Here is a 25003-nt window from a genome sequence, read left to right on the forward strand (position 1 = left end):
GTGGGCTTTGTTGCTTCTGAGCTAGATGGCCACTTGTTTACCTTCAAGCCTTTAAGACCCCAGACACTATATCTTTTGATAGCTGGGCACCATCAGCTTTCTTCACCACATTTGCTTATTCACCTGCTTTTTCTTCAGCGGTTGTGTCGGGAAGGTGAGCATCATAGAAAGGCAGGATGTATTTTCATTGTTACAAATTGAACATAATTAAAGCATAGTGATTAACCACAAAAACAATATGTAATTATATATTGTGAAATATTTATTTCTAATGACAAATGAAATTTTGTCTTTAAGCATGATGTAGCATGGGTGACAGTCCTCACGCGGGGTACTCATATGTGGGCGTATCTGCATGTGGGCGAACCCGCCTGGAGACGGATAGAGGAGCGGTGTCTTGGTATCGGAAATAGGTGTTTTCCAATGGTCTTCGGTGACCCCTGTGAAAGGGTTGTTTGACCCCCAAAGGGGTCGTGACCCACAGGCTGAGAACAGCTGCTCTAAACCCAAAAGTAATGCTCACAATTTATGTTGTTCCTGTTAGTTCCACTATTTTAGTTTTTTATTTTAAAGCTTACAGTGCTGAGTATATAAGTAAGCATCTATGATTTTCTAGCAGATGTTTTAAAAATAACTCAAATGAAAAAGCTAAATTTAAATAGACTCTTTACTTTTCATTCTATGCACCTCTTATTTGTTTCAACATCTTTATCAGTGCAGTTATAATAGCTTACTCATATTTTAAAGTTTTCCCAAATCAACCAATTCATAAGTCATTTCCATAGTGCATTAATTATTCATGGGAGATATTTTAAAATAATGAAATTCCCATAAAATATATCTTAAGATAATTTATATTTCATTTTACCCCATCAACTCATTCGTTGGTTTAGTTCTTTATTTCAATCAAAATCGATCAAAAACACATAAGACAAGTTTCAAAGATCTCAGGTAAAGTAAAATCAATTACTGTTTCTCCATGTCTACAATCCACCAGCAAAAGTTACAATGTATAAGCTTATGTATAAGCGCTTGCATACTTTCTAAAATATGATTTACCTTATCTGTTTTTTGACAGAATGCCTGGTAATTATCATACTGATAGGCTTTTTCTGTTGCAGAAAGATATCTTTAACTGAAAAATTGTCAGAAGGTAGTGACATTTTCTAGATCAGAGAATTAAAAATAATTGTAAAATAGAGTAGAAAAGTAGAAAACTTTATTGGGAAGCTGGAATAACATTCTAGATATAATCTTGTATTCTTTTGAACTACTCAATAATCCTAAATTTTGTTGTGTTTGTTTTGCTGTAATTTGCTTATAATCTACATCGATTGACTGGGCAGAGCTGAGAAAATCCAGATCTAAATTTTAAACACACCACGGTACTTCTTATAACCTAAACTTTCTCAGTCTAATTACTCCAATATTTTTCTGCAGGTCTCCATCACTTCCCTACGCCCCTTTCACTCGTGTTTTCATGTGATTTCCCCTATGTCTACATTTCACTGTAAGTCACCACAAACTCATTTTCAAAGTATGCAAGTATAAGAAAACACTTGTGACCAAAGTCACAGTGATTGTTCTCTGTGTAAGAGAAGTCCTCTACGAGACTTTCATTATTTGGAGGGTAAGAAAGGGGTAAGCTCTATTACCCAGAAAGGATCCTTTGAGATTTGTCTCTTCTCTGATTTTAATTTTTGTTGAAATTATTTTATGAAGTACTTAATAAATCAAAATGCTTTCAAAGGAATTAGTAGCAGTGGATAAAACTGTTTCTATTTAGTGCTATAGATTCAAAGGATGACACCCCATGAAAGAATACCTAATCAGATCTGTGGCATTTAATGAACGAATGTATTACAAAATGTTATGTAAGAAAGCACTAGTTAAAGTATTATGAAATATCGACAACAAAAGAATACACTTACAGAACCAGACAATGCTCCTGAAGTGAAGTTGATCATAAATGTCGGTTCATATAAACCAGATTTCTCACACAACCACTTCTTTAAAGCTTCATAGTTATACCAGTACATTGCTAAAAGACATAGAACAAAAGGAATATATCTTTAGAGGTATAGAGTTAATTTTTAACAATTTGTGATATTATACTTTAAAGGAGAAATCCTAAATCCTGCTTTCATCTTAGGCATATACTACACATGGTATTTTTGAAAATGGAATCAAATTCTCAATAATACTCATAAACAAAAAAAAAACTTTCATAAGAAAAGTAGTACTTTAGTTAAAAAATCTGACAAAGACAGTATGATAAAGGAAAAGTATAAGCCAATCTTACTCATGACCAGAGGGATACAAATCTCAAATAAATTAGTGAATACATAATAAGCATAGGCTTATAAAAGCATCACGCTATATAAATATTGTGGAATTTGTGAAGAATACTGAATCTAACAGGGACTGCCAGAAGAATGAACAAATCAGTCATCAATACAATCAGAATGCTCCATAGAAGCAAGAATTGGAAGATTTGGTTTGCTCAAAAAAGATCTCTAGCTAGAAAAGGACTTCATGGTTGGTACAATAGAAGGCCAGCAAAACCTAGGGAAATCTTCAGTGTGATGAGATGGATGGACACAATAGTCCCAACAATGAACTGGGACAAACCCATGATCATGAAGATGGCACAGAAGCAACAACAAATACTAACCACAATGAAGCCAGAAGTGTTTCATAAAAGTTCATGTACCCTGATTAAATTGGATCTTATCCATGTAATGCAGAGGTATTATAATAAAAATATATTGTACTTCTGTGTGTACTACATGGTAAATAAAATTAGCATAGTAAATGAACTTAAAACAAAACCTTTAAATGCCACACAACAGATCAACACATTAAATAAGAAAAAAGATGTGATAAAATGATGTAGAAGCATTTGATACAAGTTAAATGTTTCACTAAAAACATTCAAGTTTCTAAGGAAACTAGGTATAAAAACTTCTTGAATTTATAAAATGTGTACATCAAAAACCTATAGTAAAAACAATTGTTAATGGTAAAATAACAGAACTATTTCTGATAGAACAAAGAAAATGATGGACATACATTATTGTTACTACTATTCAAAACTATCAGGCAGAAGAATTAGATGTGGAAAGAAATAAAAGCTATAAAGATTAATAACGAAGAAACAAAATAGTTGTATTTCACATATAACATTATTACCTACAAAAAACCACAGTCTACATAGAAAACCCTAAAGTTAGACAAATGACAGTTTATAATAGAGTTTTAAAAGGTATCTGGATATAAACAAATATACAAAATTAAATTGCAACTGGATCAGTTACAAATATTTTAAAACTACAATTTATATATTAAAAAATGAGAGCTTTAAAAATAACTACCAAAAATAATGGGGAAGTATATCGAGTACCTAGAAATAAATCTAAAATAAAAGATGTAAACCAACTTTTGTGAAGAAAATTTTACATCTCTATTGAAAGACTATAAAAAATTTCATAAAACAGATATTCCATGATTATGGATGGAAAGATAATAAAGTTGTCAGTTTCTTTAAGTTGACCTAGAGGGTTAATATGAGTCAGCATCAACTTGATGGCAGTGAGTTTGTTTCGTTTTGAGAGAAAATTAATTTCTACTGAAAATGGAGTTTTTATGAAACCTCTCATTCTAATTCTAATATTTGTATGTAAAAGTTAGGACCTAAGAATTAAAAAGACCCCCTTAAGAGTTATGGGTTGAAAAAAAAAAAAAAAAAAAAAGAGTTATGGGTTGAACTGGATCTCTAAACTGTGTTGTGAATTCTAAATCCTACAGGTATGGAGAGGTAAATGCAATCCATCACTTTAGAAAAGAACTTGGCATTACCTGTTTTATGTACCTATATACTTGAGTATAAGCCGACCCGAGTATCAGCTGAGGCACCTAATTTTAAGCACAAAAACTGCATTAAAAATGTGCTGAAAAACTAGGCTTATACACGAGTACATATGGTATATTACTAGAGAAATTCTAACACATATATACCAATAAGACAGTTTTAAAATGTTGATGGCAATATTTTTACTTGTTTATTTATATATACACATTATCAAAAGGAAAGGAAACAAAAGTACACATAAAAACAGCAATAAACCTTAGGAAAAATCTGAGTAAAATATATTTTTAAAGCTCAAAAATAGGAGAAATTACAAAGTACATTTTTCAGTAATACATACAAGGGCATACTCGGGGAAAAAAATGTAACTTTTCCCCCAAAGCTATGTATTTAAATTTTTTTTACAAAACAACATTAGCACTTTCAAAGTACTCTCCATTATACGTAAAAACATTTGTCAAGTCTGTGATTCCCATTCTTGCAAACATTTTTCAAATTCATGTTTGGATGGCTGACAACACCCCCCCTCTTGTCTTTTTTTTACTTCTTCTTTGTCATCAAATCACTGTCCTTTCATGTCCCTCTGCATTCATGGAAACAAAAAGAATTTGCATGAAGCGAGATCTGATGAGTCGGGTGTGTGGGGCAAGAGAGGCATGCTGATTTTTGCAAAAAACTGGCACACTGAGATGGCTGAGTGAGTAGGTGCATTGACTTGGTGGTAAAACCAGCCCCCATCTGCCACAAATCAGGCTTTTTTCTGCAATCTTTTCAGAATCTCTAAATAGAAAGTTTGGTTAACAGTCTGACCTGGTGGGATGAATTCCAAATGCACTACGAGTTGATGTTTTCCTTTCCAGAATGAGGTTTGTCATCAATGAACATTTCACCTTTTTTGAAATGAGAAAACCACTCATTCACTTGAGCTTGTCACACAGTGCTGTCTTTGTAAGCTGTGTTCAACATCACAACAGTTACTGTGGCATTTTTCCCCAGCAGGAAACAAAATATCACAGCCACATGCTGTTCTCTTAAATTGGCCATCACAAAATTCACTGTGACCAAAGAGAACCTCCCCAGGCGGAGGGAGCTACTGGGTGCACTAACTCAGAGCGAGTTGATCAATGTTCACCCAGCAGGAAAAATGTGTACTACAAAATCTTCACCCGGCAGAGTTTTTTTGGGGGGGTACCCCTTTTATAAGGAGACTTCAAAAAGCTGTGGAAAAATTCCAATATCTTTTAACCCATTGTCCACACATTTTATTTTTAATTTATTATTAATTGGGAGTTAATACATATATCATTCCATAGTTCAATCACGTGAAGCAGAATTGTACAATTGCTACCACAGTCAGTTTCCAACATTCTTCCTGGTCTCCTTGGCATCGACTCCTTTTTACCCCACTCACCACCAGCACTGTCCCACCTACCCCCACCCTGAGACCCTTACTCTACTTGCTGTCCCGGTAGGTTCATCAATCCTGGGTTCATATACCGAAACACAGAAGAACATAAAACACACTTTATAAGCGTGACCGCCAATGACATAATACCCTAAGTATGTCCAATGACATAACCCCTAATATGAACAAGCAAAAAGAAAATACAGGTAATGTTGGAAACCAGATCGGGTCCAGCATGCATCAGAGAAGATCAACTGACAAAATTTTGACTGTTAAATCACATTTATGCCTTTGATCTTCTATCTCACTCTCCAATGCACTCTATTTAGTAACCATTTCCCTCCCATCCCTCAATTGTGGATAGAGGAAGTTCACCAGAGGCTTATTTCCTATATAGTTCCCACAAATGAATCTCGAGCTCCCAAGTCACCCATAGCCTTTTGCCAACCAGATTCTTAAAATTTAGGCTCTGAATACTAATCCCTCCGACTTCAGATTACATGCTATACAATCCTTTGGTGACTGATGATGATGTGCTTCTTCCATGTGGACTTAGTTGACATCTCACTTTAGATGGCTGCTTGTTTGGAAACAAGCCTTTAAGAACCAGATGCTACTTTATCTGATAGCCAGGCACCATCTAATTTCTTTGCCATATTTTGCTATAACACTCTTCTGTGTTCCTTTCCTGAGGGCGAGTATCGAGTAGGGCCACGATGTTAGATCTAATTGTTCTTAAGTTGGAGCTGGGATGTAGCATGAGTCCACATTCCATTCCTAGATTTTTAATTTATTATTAATTGGGAGTTAATACATATATTGTTTCATTCCATAGTTCAATCATGTCAAGCAAAATTGTACAATTGCTTCCACAATCAGTTTCCAAACTTATTTTTCCTCCCTGGACTCCTTGACATTGCCACATTTTTACCCCCTACCCCCACCCCCCTGCACTACACTCCCCAACCTCCCACCACCACCCCTGCCCATCGAACCCTTATTTCACTTGCTGTTCCTATAGGTTCATCAATCCTGGATTTCATTTATCAAAAATCAGAAAAACATGTAACACAATTTCAAGAGTGTGACTTCCAATGATATAACACCTCTGAGATACACCCTACTATGAACAAACAAAACCAAATAAAGCAGAATGCCATCACAGGTTGGCCAGAGAATACGTAGCTTATCCAGCAGATGGGGCTTTAGTGGAGCCAGACCTTGTTTGTCCTCCTGCCAGCAGCTAACCCCCTTGGTACGGATGAATTCCGCTGCCTCAGATACCAAGTATTTTCTGACTTAAGTCCTCAAGTTACAAACTTTTTGAAACCCCCTCATACATATTTGATAAACTATTTTTCTACATTAAATGAATGATAAAACCAAAATTCAACATAGTGATTACAGGGTGGGATAGTAAAAAGTATTGACATCCATAATTCCACCAATAGTCTCTTCAAAGCAAACAAGACGTTAACTATTACCCACTACCCCTGATTCAAATCTGACTGAGAGCAGCTCTATCGAGAACACGAGAACAGCTCCCTAGGGTTTCTGAGAGTCTTTATGGGAGTAAAAAACCTTTCTCTTAGTGTGGGTGCAGCTAGTGATTTGAACTGCCAATGCCAACTTGTGGTCAGCAGTTGAATGCATAAGCTTCCAGTTTTTAACATTACCCAATTCCAAAACCATTTCCACATTTAAAGTACGGTATCTCTTAGAGCAGCACTGTACTCTTTTGTAACAAATATCTGTTTAAGTTATCTAGTATTGAGCCAACAGAGACGTATTCTGCCATTATTAGGCTCTGGCTGATGACACCTTTTAACATCTGTGGGACTAGGTTCTGTGCTTCTTGGCATCAATCTTCCCCTGGGTGTAGGAGGTTCTCCGTGCAGGGACTCCATGCCCAAAGGATGCTCTCTGTTCCTAGCTATTGTTTCTTGGTGGTACTGAGGTGTCTATCTCCCTGTAAGTGTCTCTTTCCCTTTATCTCTTTTAAAAGGTAATGTGGGTCATATCTCAGTAAAACTCCGGCAGATTAGTGCAGTGAACTAAGTCACTGTGTTTCATCCTACCTACCTTAATACTGCCTCATTGATATAACAAACAGAACCTAATTCTGCCTCATGAACACAAAAAGACCAAAATTTACAGTACACCACAAATAGAGGATAATTACATCATTACACCATGAGGAGAGTGAATATATCATTATATAACTGCCAAACTATAGAAAATCATGGCCTACCCAAGGTGACACATATTTTTGGATAACACAATTCAGTACATGACACTAAGTATGACACTTAAAATCATGTTCAGAGGTAGTTTACATTTTTGAATATGAAAACATGCCAATTAATCTTTAAGATGAAATTAAATATATGGGTAACAGAAAACCAAGCTTGAATTCAAAACTACTCATTAATAAAATGACATAAAGATCTGAGAGCCACCATTAAACTAAAGATAGTAATAGAACTTTAAGCCTAATGGGATTTAAAATCTAATTACTATATAAAATTTATCAATAGCAATAAGAAAGCCCTACCTGAGAAAGGTACATCTCTAAGAACAGTAGGAGACCAGCCTTTCCACAGGGAAATCCAACCATCTTGGGAGACTGCCTTGCTGACAAACTGATGTACTTCCTTGTAAGAAAACTTCTTAGACTGCATCTTGGTTCTAATCAATTCTAATGGACTTATCACAGTTACTGCACCAACTGATAAAATAAGCAAATAATGAACAAAAACAAAGGCACATACCATGCAACAAATGTAAACCATTATACGACACACATAAAAAATGTTTCATGCTACCCTGTTTCCCCAAAAGTAAGACATCCTCCGAAAATAAGACCTATTTACAGTTTTGCCTCTCACTGAAATATAAATCATCCCCCTGAAAATAAGGCCCCCAGAAGCTACTGTAACTCTGGACTCTGGACTGTAGCGGCAGGCGCTGCCACGCAGCTCACTGTTGGCCAAGCGCAGCCAGAGCAGATAGGAAGTGTGAGGTCTCTTTTAATAAAATAATAAACAATAAATGTGTACCGTATTCTTCTTCATGGAAAAATAAGACATCCCCTGAAAATAAGACCTAGCACATCTTTGGGAGCAAAAATTAATGTAAGACACTGTCTTATTTTTGGGGAAACGGTATAAACTTTTATTCTGAAATATCTGTAAATCTTAAAATAAAATTTCTAAAGACATCGACATAAAGGCACTCTGACAGGCCAACTAGAAATGTTGTATATTAACCACTTCCTGTACAACAGCCTCGGTTCAATTCGAGTCTCACGAAACCTAACTCCCGTTTCACAAATGTCCTTTGGCCTAAAGATAATTTCTTCATTTATCTATTAATATTAGTTTTGATAGTTTTTACTCTGTTTTTGGTGAAAGATTACACAGCAAGTTAGGGTCACACTTGCCAAAATTTCCACACAAATTGATCAATTCCAGTTTTCACAGGGTGTCACTATTCTCCATATCTGTGTTTTGGTACTCTAGTTCTTTAGATTAAATGTTAGTTTCTTATAATGACCCATGCAAATGTTTTTTTAAATACATGACAGTGATAATGGGTAACATATCTTTTATTTCATGTATCACTGATTAAACTCTTAATCTCAAAATAGAAAATGACACCTTGGAAGTTCAGGTGAGCCCAAGTAATCCTGGCATCATTTAAAAATCTCTAAAATTAGAGAGAATGCAGCAATCCCACAAAGCAGTCTACTGGCAATCACCAAAGCATGTGATACTAGCATGCAAAATGTCGATTCCTAATACTTGACATATTATTTAATTACTAACTACATTGTACATTATTGGTGAATATTAAAGTTCAAATAATAACTAATTAATGAGAAAGAATAATGAAAATATAGTTTATTTCTTACATCTGGCCAAAATTCCAGCAACAATTGGTATGCGGGTTTCATTTTCTCCCAATTTAGATTTCAGAAAAGCAGTTAATTGATCATAGCTGGTAAAATAAATAACTGTGGCAGGAACTGCCATCACTCTGTTAAAAGCACACAAACAAAAAGAGTTGCTCAAAATGTGAGTAAACACAAAGCGATACTGTTAATAAATATAAAGTACACAATAGCATAAGATTCACTGAAAAAATATAGTAGCAATTATAAAATGTTTTTGATATATGGCCCATATATTATATATGCTTTAATTGGAAATAAATTGTCATTATTGCCACCAGAATTATACATCCTAGTTTAAAGGGACTCCGATGGCATATTCTTTTAAGTAAAAATATCAAATGGGAATTAACAATAAAATCCTAACAGAAACTTGAATCTGCTAAAGTCAAGCAAAACGACATTGCCATATTTAATATTTATGCGCCAGAAGACGAGTGCAGGTGTATCATCTAAGTACAGTACTTTCCAAGGCAGTACTTTGCAAAATCTCAAATTCTACCGTGAAGTTTTAACATGAAGTTTTATTTTAGGAGGAGGACTGACTCCTGGTTTCATATTTTTTACTAACTTTATAATCTTGAGCATTTTGAAAAAAATATTTTCCTCAAATTTGGTCCTTGAAAAGCATACAGTGAGTTCTTAGAAGGAAAAGTGGCAGAGAAAAGTCAGGAATTTAGAATTATGTATATTTGGCCTTACTAGCTTTTCATATTCTTACAATTATGAAAGTTATCTGGAGGAGAAAATACACATATTGCAGTATAGCTTAGTATGCATATATGCAGTGAAGTGAAATTGCTTGCAATGGCTTTTCTATCCAGTCTTTATGATTCCCACCAAATGACTAGATGGGATCATACAAATAAAGTATAGCACATTGGACTAATATATAATATAGTATAGTATCTAACTAGAGTATTGGACAGTATTGCCATTCTGCTGGTACAAAGTGAGCCATCTGAGAGGCAGGACCAGATAATCCCAAAGTCACCAAGAAGAAGAGTCATCAGGTAAGCATGTGAGAGGTACTTTTGTAAAGTGGCAGAAGTAGCTTAGACACCAACACTGCCGCAGCCAGACAGTGAGACTTAGTAATGGGTTTCCCAGCCCACAAGTCAGTAAAGCTGACAGCCATTGGGCAGGGGACTGGCTAATAAAGTGGATACTCTTTGGTTATTTATCAGCACTAAAAGAGCTTTATAACACTTGCCCAAGCAGATTAGAAGCCCAGGAACCAAGAAGCTGAGGGCTGAGGGCCAGAGAGATACAGAGGACCAGAAACAGATGTTGTGGCTGACATGGCTAAGGGGCTGTGGACGAAAGGATGTCTCTGTTATGAATACTGGTTTCTTTCACTTAGTTGGTACTGCCAGGTAAGCATTGGACTGTTAACTGCAAGGTTAGCTGTTCCAACCCACCAGCTGCTACACAGGAGAAAGACGAAGCTATCTGCTCCTATCAAGATCAGTAACAGGAGCAACGCCAAGGAACAAAGCCCTTAAAGAGCCCCAAACAAAGACCGCAGACTAGGAGGGGCAGCTCCCAGAATTCCCCCAGGACCAGTGGGGAGATAGTCATAAAGGTCAGTGGACAGACCTGGAATTATGTATGTTTTTTCTCTTTTCAATCTTTTGTTTTTATTTGTTCTATGTCATTGTTGGTTTGCCTACTTATATAAGACAAGCATGGGAAGCAAGCTCAAGGAGAAAGCAATAGGACTGACAGTCCCAGAGGGACTTGGGGGGAGAAGGTAGCAGGGGAAGGGTGTGGTGAGCAAACACCACCACAGACAGGGGAACAACTAGGGCATTAAAATCACAACAAGGAGGCTGTAGGGATCGTGGGGGTGTTGGAGCAACAGCAATCTAGCTGAGAGGAAGTACTAATAGGCGGAAATAGGGTGAGCATGATGGTGGGGCAGGAAGAAGGTGAGAGAAATGATCTATGAAGCAAACATGGATAGAGGTATAAGCATAGGTGTGTGCATATGTAAATACATTAATCCATAAAAATAGAGGTATTAGTCTATGTACATATGTTTATATGGCAATACACTGAGGTAATGGATGGACTTCGGGCCTCTGCTCATACCCTCCCTCAATATAAGAACACTGTGTTCTAACTGGCATTCTGTGATGCTCACCCTCCCGGAACAATTGCTAAAGACAAAATGGGTGCAAAAGCAAATGTGGTGAAGAAATGAGGGGAGGAAGGGGGAACCAATCACTATGATCGACACATAACCACATACCCACCTACAGGGAGAAGAACAACAGAAACCATGAGGGAAGGGAGACAGCGGTTGGTATGAAAAGTGGGTGTAAAGTGAGCCAACTGAGAAGCAGGAGCAGAGAGCACCACAGCCAGTGGAGTACTTGTGCCACAGAGACTGAACACAGCAGGCCTGGCCATGCAGATCTTGAGTGACTTCTGGAGTGCTGACACTTGCAGGCCTCACTTTTAAATCAACTCCCTGGAATTTACCTTTTCTAATATTCCCTATGAGTTTTTTTTTTTAAATATACTCAGCACTAAACCAACTTTTCTACATTGTTCTCTCCAAATGATGAGATGAATGGCAAACATTTGCTTTTCTTCCGTGGTCTAGAATAATTACAGCTAGTCACACAGGTAGAATGTGCCCCTATGATGAAGCCTAATAAAACCTTTGGCTCTGAGACCAGTGGTCTTCCCTAGGCAATCAGCCTTAGCATATGCTGCGGGAGTTCAGTGCTAGAAAAGGCAGCATATCCTGTGCTTGGTGGGTGAATGGTGAATTTTGGAAGCTCACACATGGTCAACATCTGATGTGTCTGTTTTGTTTTTCCATTCAATATTCTCTTATTGTACACACACACCTTCCTCTGTTGTTGTTAGGTGTCGAAGAATCAGTTCTGAGTCATTGTGACCCATGTAACTCCCTCTGGGTCACATAAATGGCTCCAGTGAATCACTAAGTGTAGTCATAAAACAGTTACTTAAGAAAGTAAAAATAGTCTAATCTTAAAAATACAGAACTATGTGCAACCATGCTAGCTATAAGAGAAATTAACCACCACCCCTTAATATGAAAAATATTAAATTTCAACTTACAGTGTAGGGGGAAGGCCGCTCCACAGGGATGAAATGCCCTCACTTCTAGTAATTTTCAAAAAGGCATCCTAAAATTATAATAGAAAATAGTAGTCAAATACAGCCTTGATCATAATACACAAAAAATGCATGACAAAGAAGGCTGGCAGTGAAAGCCCCAAATCCACTTGCAGAGACCCCACGTGGAACAAGTTTCTAATGAATAACCCCAGACCATTGAACAGGGATGTGAACAATTTGGTTCACAGGAAGAGTAAATTTGAAAGTGGATTACTGCAGGTACAGTTTAGTTTAAACTTAATTCTACCATTTTCCCCTTTGACCCATTTTTAACTTATCTCAGTTTTTATTATTTTCTACTTTCTTTTGGAATGAGATTTTTCTGTATTTTATTTTGTTTCTGTTTTTGTTATTTTTTCTTATTCTTATTATATTCTTTATATGAAATCCAGGATAGGTAAACCTATAGAGACGGCAACTAGACCAACAGTTCCTTGGGGTTATGACAGGGGAGATTGTGGGGTAGTGGGATAGGAGATGCTATTCACAATGGATCCAAGAATGAAGAAAATGTTCCCAAACTGACTGTGGCAATGACTGCACAACTCTTTTTGATGTGTTCATTTGAACCACTGGTTTATGTGCTATGTGAATGTCAATAAAATCACATTTTAAAGTACATAGCAATAACTGGTTGGTTATTTGATTCTTTTATACATTTATTGCTAAAATACGTGTCTCAGATTTATGTATGTCTACACATTGGGTTCCCATGAGTCATAAGCAACTCAATGGCAACTTCTTTGGCATTTTTTCATTATTAAAAAAATGAAAATTTTTTTCAACTTTCAAACAAAAGAAAACCCAAACATTTCTGGTGATATTTTCTGCTTACAGAATCAACCCTGAGTTGTTTTACCTAAGGATCCGAAACCAAGCTTCAAAAAAAATTCTTATAAAAACGAAATAAAAGGGTAAGTAAAAAAATACTATAAAATCATATAAACTTTTGTTTAACAAAATTATTAAAATGTGAAGCTGCTACTTCTTTAAAAACCTCCAACTAGGTCTGCCAGTGTTTCCCAAGGGGAGTGCTACCACCCACTGGGGAGCACTAGAATGATCCAGAAAGGCTGCAAAAGTAGATAGCTACACTTTATCTTGGATTATGGGCCACAGTATAAAAAGCTTTATTTGCCAGGGAGGCAACTGTATGCTTTTCAGGGAAAACAATCACTTTGCGATCAGTGGGTAGCTGCAAACAAGTTCTTTTAGTATTCCTTTTATCCTAATCTCATTAGGTTGCCTTCCCCAAAAAGGTCCCATCAGAACCATGGTTTCTGATTGCAAAGTTTTGTTTGGAATAAACAGGAACACGTATGAACTGGAATCCTAGTAGGGATACTTTCTGACTTACCTTCCCAGACCTATTCTGATGCTCACTGCCATCAAGTCAACTGTGAGTCACAGCAAACCACCAGGACAGCAGAACTGCCCCTGGGGGTTTCTGGGGCTCTAACTCTTTGTGGGAGCACACAGCCTCCTCTTTTGCAGAACAGCTCTTGAGTGCCAGCTGCTGACTGTGTGATTAGCCATCACTGTGTGGCCGTGCACTACACTGCTGGGCTCCTGGATAAGGGTCATGCTGAGGTACAGGAGCTTTACGGGTTTGCTGCTTTTGTTTAATAAAGGTATTTATTATTTTGTAGCAACACTGTTTGACTTAACATGGTATGGTACAACATTGCAGCCAGGAAGAATAGTGATGTGGGTACAGTCAAGATTCAGAATAGTTCTGAATGGGGATCCAGAAGGTTCCATTTCCCCTTTTGTTCCCACCCGTTCCCAAATCCCCAATAACCACCATTTATATAATTTCATCATTTCAAGAATGTTATATAAGCTGACTCATAATGTATGTGACATTTTTCTCTCTCTCCCTCCCAATACCAAGCTTACTGGCACCGAGTCCATTCTGCAGAACAGAGCACAACCGCTGCTTTCCAAGACTGCATCTCTTTTTCTTCTATTATCATTGCCTTGTATTATCAACTGGGTTTATTACAAATCCAATCTCTGGAGTCTTTGGAGGTTGGAAACATTACATATAAATTTCCAGATATTATGGCACAGCAAATTACATACTCCATCATTATATGTAATCCACTACTAATGATGAAATACACACACACACACACAATGACTGCACAACTCTTCTTAATATGATTGAAAGGTTAAATTGTATGATGTATGTCAAAAAACAAAGAAAAAGATTAAAGTGTTGGAAACTCATTTATATATGCGTTGGAAGCAAATATACATGTTTGCAGTGAAGTGTAACACAGTTTAGGTGCCCATGCAACCATGTCTACACAAGTTGTTCAGTGACCTTGGTTATACTTTTCACAATGCATGCACACTCTTTAATATTAGTTTAGATGTGTATGTTTTGTTTTGCTGTATGTTTTACATACTATGTTTCCCTTAAAGTAAGTGTTGATCTCCTGGTATCACATAGGTGATTTTTCAAAGAAGCATAGTACTTACAGGTGATAGTCAATAGTTTTTTAGCCATTTGCTATTTAGCTGTGTGGTGATCTCAGGGGTTAGTTTTGATTCAAGGACTGAAGAGTATTATTGGGCAGTAGAAAGCCAAGTCTTGCTTCCACAGAGTGGCCAGTGGATTTGAACTACTGACCTTGTGGTTACCAGCTTGACATAATTCTCTAGAGATTTATCCAGGTTGTTGTATGAATCAATAGCTTATTCCTTTGTTGAGTAAATAGTCCATAATATGGATGTACCACATTATTGGTTTGTTTAACAATTCACCCAATTGTTTTAGTTTAGAAGGAATTAAACTTTGTCTGACTCAAGCCCTAATCTTCTCTGTGGGGGGCTGCAGGCAAAATGTACACCGAGCATCAGTTGCTGCTTTTTTGTCAGGCCCCTGCCTTCCTTTCCAACCAGTATTATGACTGATTTTATATGCATATTTGGGGTCTTAAACCCTGTGAATCTCATTTACTCGATTTCTCCCTTGTTTCTGATTCTGATTCTACCTCTTTCTTCACGTCTCTGTATTCCACCTTGAGTAAATTTGTTGTTGCATGCCACCCAAGCTGTGGGTACACTAGTCTGGTATACCCAGGGCTACAAACACACGATCACACCCATTATAGGCCTCTGAACAGTAGATTTCCCACAAATTCTGCCTGCATTTGGTTCCACTCAACAAATTTCAAACAGTGAGCTCTCATGATAGTTTTCTCAGATTTTGTTTCTAATGAATTACCTGTCATTATTGAATACACATAGACTTGCAAGATGTTATCATTTAGGGCAAATGAGACAAGCAATGCATGAGATACATCTGTATTCTTTTTCTTCTATTTACATGGAATCTACAATCATCTGAAACGGAAGTTTATTTGTTTATTTATTTACTTAAAGGGCAAAGTGGCTGCAACTCTTCATGGGAGTAGAAAGCCTCATCTTTGTCCTGCAGAGCAGCTCGTAGATTGAACTGCTGACCTTGGGTAGCAGCCCCCCTCAGAATCCACTGTGCCACCAGACTTCGATTCGAAACTATTTATCATCATTTCCCACTTTAAATCCTTTCACTCCCCTTGAGTTCAAGAAATACACATGATTGATGAAAGGGGCTACTAAATTTTCTTTCTACATAAAAGCATGAACTGATTAAAACAAAAGTTTAACAAAGACTTAAAAAGCAAAGTATTTTCTTTTTCCTACTTTACTATCAACATTTTAAGTGTGGGTAAGTGTGGTAGCTATCTAAAGGACTTTCATATTACCAAGATGAGACATAAAAATAGAAATCATACTTTGGTTCTAAGTCAAACAATCTCATTACCAGTGTTCCTTGGAAACATCCTGGCTTCTTATACCACGCTTTACTGCCTCCCTCTTCACAGACACACAGGTGATCCATGAGTCCATTACTATACAGAAAGCATTTTCCTAACAAAGAGATGCCAACAGTCAACAATCTGTTTACACAGTTTCATTTAAAGGTGAACAAATTGAAAGTACACTGAGGAGAACAGAAAATTACGAAAAGAGAAATAACCTTGTGAAAAGAGAATTGTACCTGTACTTTAGGATGAAACATAGGAGGGTAAGTAAAAAAGCAGTGCTACAAAAATATGGAAAAGTCTAGAAATCATCATAGCATAAAAATATCAACGTGTGAAACTAGTGTTCCTGGCAGAGACTTCATCTAAGTCTAGACGCTTCTGCAGGGAGTGTCTAGAACACTGCAGTTCGGCAGCCTCGAAGGGCTCAGACCCCATTTCTCTGACAGACAGAGTTTTGGAAACTGAAAACAATATGAAGGCACAAGATCAGGGCAAGACTTTTCTTGGTTTGCTTGTTTTTGGCAAAGAAATATATATATATATATATATATATATATATATATATATATATATATATTTGTGCAATTTGTTTGCTTCTATCGAACTTATTCTAATTTAATTAGGAGATTTAAACTTGTATTTGCACATTTATATCCCAGCCACAGGATATAAATATATATGATCAAAGGAATTGAGAGCTATTCTTTTTTTTTTAACAAACTCACTGTCATCGGGTCAATGCTGACTCATAGCGACCCCTGTAAGTCCTAGACTGTAACTGTTTACAGGACTAGATAGCCCAGTCTTTCTCTGGTAGAGTTGCTGGTGGTTTTTAACTGCCAACCATTCGGCTCACAGTCCAAGAGTAACCACTATACCACCAGGGCGCCTCAAAACTGTAACTCTTTGGGAGTAGAAAGCCCTCTTTTTCTCCTGAGGAGTGGCTGGTGGTTTTGAACTGCTGACCTTGAGGGTAGCAGTCCAACACATAACCATTATGCCAGGACACGATCAGAGGTAAGGCTTTCAATGAAAATCTCATAGGACAGTGCTTGCTAACTTGGGAAGAATAAGCAGGCACATTGTCAAGGTGGGAAAAGTTCCTCAGCATCCATGACTGGCTTTTTTCTCATCAATGCAGTTTTCAATTTCTGAAAACTTCCTTGTAACAAGCCACCGTGATCGTGCTGTGTCCTTTGGAAGAATCTTTCAAGACGACTCCTTTGGGATCCAAAAATAGCAGCCACCATAGCCGTCAGAGCCCACCTCTCATCTTGAAACTCACAGCTCTAACAGATCCCCCAAGCCCCAGACAAGTGTGTTACTGAGAAGACTTGTCTGCAGACATATTTGAATGCATCTTCTTGGGAACAAACTTGTGTATGAACTGCCCTGCTAGTAGCAATACTTTTTGAGTCACCTTCATAAATAAGTAATTTGACTTAACAACAAGGCATCCGGCTCTAAATTCACAGTGGTGGAGAGTAATTTAGTAGTTAGTGGATTTCGCACTTTCAAAACTGTAATAAGCAAATGTACACAGAAACAAATCCTTTCCAGTGATCAAAGTAATAGAAAGGGAAGATAAAATAAGGAAACCTGTTTTAAAAAGACAACATGTACAAATTTCAATAAATAAATTATACTTTGAAATGTTTTCTTCGCAATGTAAACAATGCAACGCATTTTGCCTTTCTTTATATTTGTACCGCTCAGTCTAACCATTCCTCAACCTCTACCTAATTTAATGCTTCTTAAATACCAAGTCCTTCCCATTTATGAACTCATCTTTGCTATCAAAAGTCTTCTGTTTGAATATATATGTAATTCTGTGGATTTCATAATATACAGGCCTAAAAGCCTCCCCTTGATTTGAAGACTTTCTTTAACATGTAGGAAACTGATTTACTTTTCTGTTGCCTTCTACAATCTACCTAGCCTTTCATTCATCTGAAATACACCTATGGTTCATTCCATCCCACAGTTTTCAGTTAACATAGTATCACTTATGAGAGGAAGCTTCAAAAAGTGTGTGGACAACTTCTATGACCTTTTTGAAGCCCCGAGTGCGAGGGCAGTGAACCAATTACTGTGGCTCTGCTAGCCAAAGTGTCTAACTCCCACCAAAGGACTTTTCCCTGAATAGGTCTGGTAAGAAGGGAGGGAAGATCCTGGCAGGATTCACCGGTGAGTAACTATGAAAAGAATTCCCTAGTGTGTCATCCTGCTGCATATACATTGAGTCCTCTGAGAAGGAGGAGGAAGGATTGATCTCATTACCAGCAAGACCCAGAAGTGGAATGGGTTCTCTGGACCCGAGATCCCTGCGAAGAGAAACTCCTGTATCCAAAAGACAGTTATAATAATAAAGCAGCAGCAGCAGAACCAGGAATCAACGCATGGGACAGAGTGGTGGACTTCCCAGCCGACTGAGTAAGTAACGCAGAGTGCTTTTGTGCAGAAGGCTCTTTGTGGAGTGGGGTGCCTCTGGACAGTTAATTCAGTGAATTGGGTTTGTTGACCCATGGAGCTGAAACGGAATCCCTTAAGGTTGCTCTGTGTTCATGCTATTAGCAGAGTGGGATGCCCTTTGAGTATTTATTCGCAGACGACAGAACTTTGTAACAGGTCCTGATAAACAAGTCAACACTGAGCATTTCTCATTGGCAATACTATTTGTTAGCTTCCTTAATAACCCTTTTAATCATGAATTTTGGTAAGTTCTGTGTAGCCATTGCATGGTATATTAGAACCTCTAGAGGTAAAATAACCCAAACCAAACTCACTGCCAGGGACTCTTAGCAACCCTAGAGGACAGGGTAGAACTGACCCTGTGGGTTTCTGAGATTGCAACTCTTTACAGGAGTAGAAAGCTATGTCTTTCTCTGCAGAGTGGCTCATGGTTTAGAACTGCTGACCTTGCAGTTAACATCCCAATGCGTAACCACTATACCACCAGGATTCCTGGAAAGGTAAAATAGAGAACATGAATTAAGACATTACAGTGCCGTTGAGTTGGTTCCGGCTCACAGTGACACCCTTTGTACAATAGGACGAAATTCTGCCTGGCCCTGCTCTACCCTCATGGCTGATGCTATCTATGAGTCTACTGCTGCAGCCATTGTGTGCTCTATCCTCATGGCTGATGCTATCTATGAGTCTACTGCTGCAGCCACTGTGTTTCTCTGTCCTGTTTAAGGTGTTCCTCTTTCTCACTGACCTTCTACCAATCAGGGTCCTTCTCCAGGGACTAGTCCTTGGTAACATGGCATGAGATGAAGTCTCTTCATCCTCACTTCTTAGGAGCATTCTGGGTATATGTTTTCCCAGCCAGATATGTTCAATCTTTAGGCAGTTCATAGTATAGTTAATATTCTTTGCTAACACCATAATTAAAATTAATTAATTTCTTTTACTCGTTGTTCTTATGTCCTTATTTACTGCACAGCTTTCATATGAAACAGAAATGAATGAAAATACTATGGCTTGGGTCAGTACAAACCACTTTAGTCTTCAGAGTTACATCTATGTTTGTTTTGTTTTTTAACACGTTTAGGAGATCTTTTGTAGCAGATTTGCCCAATACAATATGTCATTTGATTTCCTCACTGCTGTTTTCATAAGAGTGGATTGTGGAACCATGTAAAATGAAATCCTTGACAACTCCAAACTTTTCTCAGCTGATCCTGATTTTGTTTATTGGTCCAGTTTTGGGAATTTAGGTTAAGGTGTATCCATATGAAAGGCAGGAGTCTTTGGTCTTCTCAGCCAGTGCTTCAAGTCCTCTTCAATTTCAAGAAACAGAATTGTGTCATCTGCATATCAGATTGTCATTCCTGATGTCACATCTCCTTCAGGTGGTCCAGCTTCTCATACTATTTGCTAAGCATACAGACTAAGTGCAGTGAAAGGATACTACCCCAATACACACTGTTCCTGACTCAGTATTTCCTTGTTTTGTTTGAACAATTACTTCTTGGTCTATGTAGAGGTTCTTCATGAGTATAATTAAGTGGTCTGGAAGTCCTATTCTTCAGGAAGCTAACCGTAGTCTGTTTCTATCCATATAGTCAAATGCCTTTGCATAGTCAATAAAACATAAAGAAACATCTTTCTAATGTTCTCTGCTTTCAGCCATCATCTATTTGATATTAGCAAAGATATCCTTCATTCCACATCCTCTTCTAAATCCAGCTTAAATTTCTTGCATCTCCGTGTGGATGGACTCCTACAACTATTGTGAGTCACTGTCAGCACAGTTTTACTTGTATATGATATTAATGATATTGTTAGATAATTTTCTAATTCTATTGGATCACTTTTATTTGGAATGGCACAAATATGGATCTCATTTCATGGGATAGTTGAGTTATTTATACAAACATTATTTGTGATATATTTCTTTTCTATCTACACCTCATCATGTGCAACTAAATGATTAAAAACAAACTTCTGCATAAAGACACAGAGGCATCATTTTTTATGAAACAACAAAGTAAACACTATTCAAAAAAATGAATGCATTTGCATTTTGAAATCTAATATAACATTCTCTGGATAACTAGTATACATACCTTTAGTGAATTGGCTGCTTTGGGCTTGGAGTCGAATTTTAATAACATCCATAGGTGTCACTATTAAAATACATAAATTTCAGTTAACAAATGATACTTGTAAGCTGGGGAGTCCCTGAGTGGTTGAGAGAATTACACTTAACAACTTACTGAAAGGTCAGCAGTTCAAACCCACACCTATTGGTGCCTTGAAAATTTGGCCTGGTGATCTATTTCTAAAACCTCACAGTCGTGAAAACCCTATGGAACAGCTCTATTCTGCACACACAAGGTAACCAATGAGTCAAATCTACTCAATGCTAACTAACAACAACAAGACCCACCTGTCAACTAGATTAAAACCAATTTCTGCTATGAAATTGGTTCTAATCACAGGGACCCTATAAAGTGTCTGTGAGGCTATACATGTTTATCAGAGCAGAAAACTTCATCTTTCTCCTAAAATTATATATAAGTACTCCCAAATAGCACAAAATGCATGAGATCATACATTTCCTCATACTACATGAATTGGTACCAAACTGAGAAATATTAGGTCCCATTTTTTATCTTAAAGTGGTCTTGAATGTAATGTTCTATTAGTTTTCCCTTGAATTTTGCTTAAAGAGGACAAATGAGATGACAGAACTCTCATACTAAATTGTTACTAAAAATATTTGTTCAACTAAAATACGATTAGCCTAAAACTAAAATATTAGTATTTACAATAAATTGTAAGATGTCTAAGGTTAAGAAATAGAAGCTTTAAAATTATATGTAAATATTTGAGAATTATTGTAGATTGTAAGTAGCCAAAATCAAATGGTATTTGTCTTCCTAATCTATTAAATTGACTTCTACCAAATAAAAGATATAATGCAAATTTGGTAAACCAATCAAAACCAAACTCACTGCCATCAAGTCAATTCTAACTGATAGGGAACACATAGGACAGAGCTGTTCCTGTGGGTTTTGAGGCTATTAGCCTTTGAGGGAACAGAAAGTCTCATTGTTCTCCTTCAGAGTGGCTGGCGGTCTTGAACTGCTGACCTTTTTGGTTACCAGGCCAACTCATAACCCACTATACCACCAGAACCCCATAATTAGATAAAATTAGCCATAAATTATCTTTATCACTAGGCTGTATTATTTTGTTTGTACACTATAGCAGAAGAGAATAGTTTTTAAAAGTATGCTATATCTGATCCAAATAGAAAAAAAATGTTAAATAGTTCTGAGAAAACCTTTCCTCCCCTGCTAAGGACATCACATTTGGTGATCTTTTAAGGGTTTTTTAAATCTTAAAATTCTGAGCTGAAAAAAAAAAAATTCTGAGCTGAAATAAGACATTGTGTTATAAAGGAATTAATACACGTTTTCTCTAATCCTTTCATGTTATTTAAATTAAATAGTTATTTTAATATCATTAAAATATCACATACTAATTATACTGTAAGTTGGCTGTTTCTGAGAAGTAGGAGGAGGGATCTCATTACCAGCAAGAGCCAACAATGTAGTGGGTCTGGACCTGAGATCTCGGTACAATGAACCTCCTGGATCCAGAAGACAGCTGTAACATCAAAGAAGCACTAACTATCATTAGCATATTATACCCTAATTATACCAGTGGCTGTTTCCACAAGAAATTGGAAAAATTTGGTTAGAAAATTTTAAGAAATTCGCTGTCAATGCAAAGTAAAATATAATCTGTATTATTGTGAGTTGTCCTAAATCTATATAATTCACTTTGGTAAATTTTTCCCTATCTTTATGTTTACTTTTTTTAAAGAGCATAACAAGAGTTATCAAATGTTAATGTTGACAGAGATCTCAAACTCCTTATCTGAGCTCCAAATTTTATGGATGGAAAATAAAGTTCAGCGATAACAAGTGCCTATCCTCAAGGCGGGGAGAAAGAGAGAGCTTTCTAGTTACAGGAAAGAGTAACAGTCTTAGAAACCCACAGAGGCTCTCTACCTGTCCTATAGGGTTGCTATGAGTTGGCATTGACTCAACACTAAGAATGGGCAAGCAAAGACTTTAAATAAAGTCCGTTGACTCCCTGTCCAGGAGTCTCCCCTGTTATCATTCTGATACAGGAAGAAAATACTCTCACCACTATTTCACAGATGGCAAAATTCAAATGAAATAATTGGGTCATTCGGGTTATAGAGTCTGCGTATATTGTAGCATGACTTTACTTATTAGTGAGGTCAGCAGAGCTCCTGTGCAAGAGGCAACCATTTGTTGAAGAGGCGTCACTTTGTCCGCGGGTACTGCTACTTCAGGGTCCATATTTTTAAATGACTGAAGAAAAACCTGTTTAAAAAGCAAAAACAATATAAACTAAATGTAATGAATAAAAATTGAGTTTAACGAGAAATTCCTTCAAAATGGACTATTAAAGTTAAAATAAAAATCATCATTATTATCAAAGAATATTTTTACCATTATCAAATGTACATATATAAATTTTGACTACAAAGTATCATGAAACAGTCATTAATAGAGTATAGTCTCTAATCTTCCAATAATGGGAATATACTCCAGCTAAGCTGTCAGAACAGCCTCACATCTGTAAAGCTCTAATAAAGAATTAAAGAAACATGTATAACCAACATGAAAAGCAACATGGTGATAGCTCAAATAACTAGGAATAGGAATTCTGTACAACCAGCCATACCTCTGCTAAGTATTTACCCAAAAGAATGCATAGCCATAATACAAACAGACCTATGCACTCCCATGTTGATCACAGCACAGTTCACAATAGCAAGAGGTTGTAAATAGACCAAATGCCCATGAACAGATGAATGGACGAAAAAAAACTTTGGTGCATATACAGAACAGAATACTATGCATCCCTAAAAAGCAATGATGAAACCATGAAGCACATCATGACATTGATGGACCTATAGATCATTGTACTAATTGAAGCTAATCAATCACAAATAAACAAATATTGTATGAGACTTCTACTCTAAGGATTTTTTAAAGGCAAAGACTGGCATATCAAAGGGAACAGACTTTGGAGGTCACAGGGAACTGGAGGGTAGCAAAGGGGTAAGATGAAATAATGGAATAAAAGGCTGATAGGTGCTGACTTGGGTGAACCGAATGGGAGAAGAGAATTCTGAGGAAAGGGGTATGGTTTAGAATCGGCGGGTGGAATGATGAGTGGTTTGAACTGTTGAAGGTCAAGCTGATGGTCTGAAATGTAAACCTCTCATATATTAAAAAAAATTTTTTTTAAAGAATCCAAAGATCCTAGTCATGTAATAGAAATAAGTATAAAAAAGGCACAGAATCTGTGAGTTTAGCCCCAGAGTAATGCAAATACAGCATTATTTTTATTTATTAATAAAATTGAAACATCATCTTAGAAAAACCTGATGAGAAGAGTAATATATACTTTTCTAGAAAGTTCAATTATTTTAAAAGCCTGAAAATTACTTATAAGCTTATTATTTTAAAATAACCATTGGAAACATGAGTGTCATCTTTCCAGATGTTTATGTGCACAGACAGGCGAACACATAATGCAGATTACATCTATTATACATATTCATCAAACACATATACACACTTACGTATCTGCATACTCATGTTTTGAAAAATAATATATTGATACTATACATGTTGTTTACTAGCCTGCTTTGACATATAAAGATATATTATAGACATCCTGTTTCAATAAATGTAGATGTGTATCGGCATAAAAGAGGAAGACCCTCAATGAGATGGACTGACACAGTGGCCGCAACAATGGGTTCACACACAACTATCAGGATGGCATAGGACCAAGCAGTGTTTCTCTCTGTTATACAGAGTCCCTGAGCCAGAACTGACACAATAGCACCTAACAACAACAACAATGTTGTCACTGCTAATGATGGTTTAATATTTAATTATGTAGGCCTGAGGGTGCAGTGGTTAAGCATTAGTGGACTAACTGAAAGGCTAATGGTTTGAACTCAATAATAGATTCATGAAAGAAGAGATCTGACATTCTACTTCCATATAGATTATGGCCTAGGAAACTTAAGGCACATAAGAATTAAACAGTCTCATATTGTCAATTATTTAGGCTATTGACAGTTTTCAATTGTAAACCATTCTTATATAAATATAAGCGTACCTGGTTTAAGTCTTTTCCTCAACTCTATGCTCCAATATTTTATTGTCTGTAACATTAGTAACTGAAAACCTGGAATGAAAAAAAATAATGTTTTAAGACAATTAAAGGAC

At 36.7% G+C, this 25003-nt stretch overlaps 1 protein-coding gene across 4 annotated transcripts in view; it reads right to left on the minus strand.

Moving 5' to 3' along the window:
* SLC25A40 (solute carrier family 25 member 40) overlaps positions 1-25003 on the minus strand; it is a 41180-nt gene that overhangs the window by 8721 nt on the left and 7456 nt on the right. For 3 of the 4 annotated variants that reach the window (XM_045288888.1, XM_045288887.1, XM_045288886.1), the window contains exons 2-9: positions 24894-24962; positions 22957-23074; positions 20777-20836; positions 16199-16305; positions 12322-12389; positions 9187-9311; positions 7828-8001; positions 1932-2041 (exon numbers count right to left, since the gene is read on the minus strand). In XM_045288888.1, coding sequence (XP_045144823.1) covers positions 1932-2041; positions 7828-8001; positions 9187-9311; positions 12322-12389; positions 16199-16305; positions 20777-20836; positions 22957-23050 — 738 coding nt within the window. In that variant the 5' untranslated portion in view covers positions 23051-23074; positions 24894-24962. The remainder of the gene's footprint in view (positions 1-1931; positions 2042-7827; positions 8002-9186; positions 9312-12321; positions 12390-16198; positions 16306-20776; positions 20837-22956; positions 23075-24893; positions 24963-25003) is intronic. The other variant, XM_004702641.2, reaches the window with a different exon arrangement.

This window comes from Echinops telfairi, unplaced genomic scaffold (assembly GCF_000313985.2).
Source record: "Echinops telfairi isolate 266 unplaced genomic scaffold, ASM31398v2 ScPeMD7_23;HRSCAF=83, whole genome shotgun sequence".
Classification (NCBI taxonomy): Eukaryota; Metazoa; Chordata; class Mammalia; order Afrosoricida; family Tenrecidae; genus Echinops; species Echinops telfairi.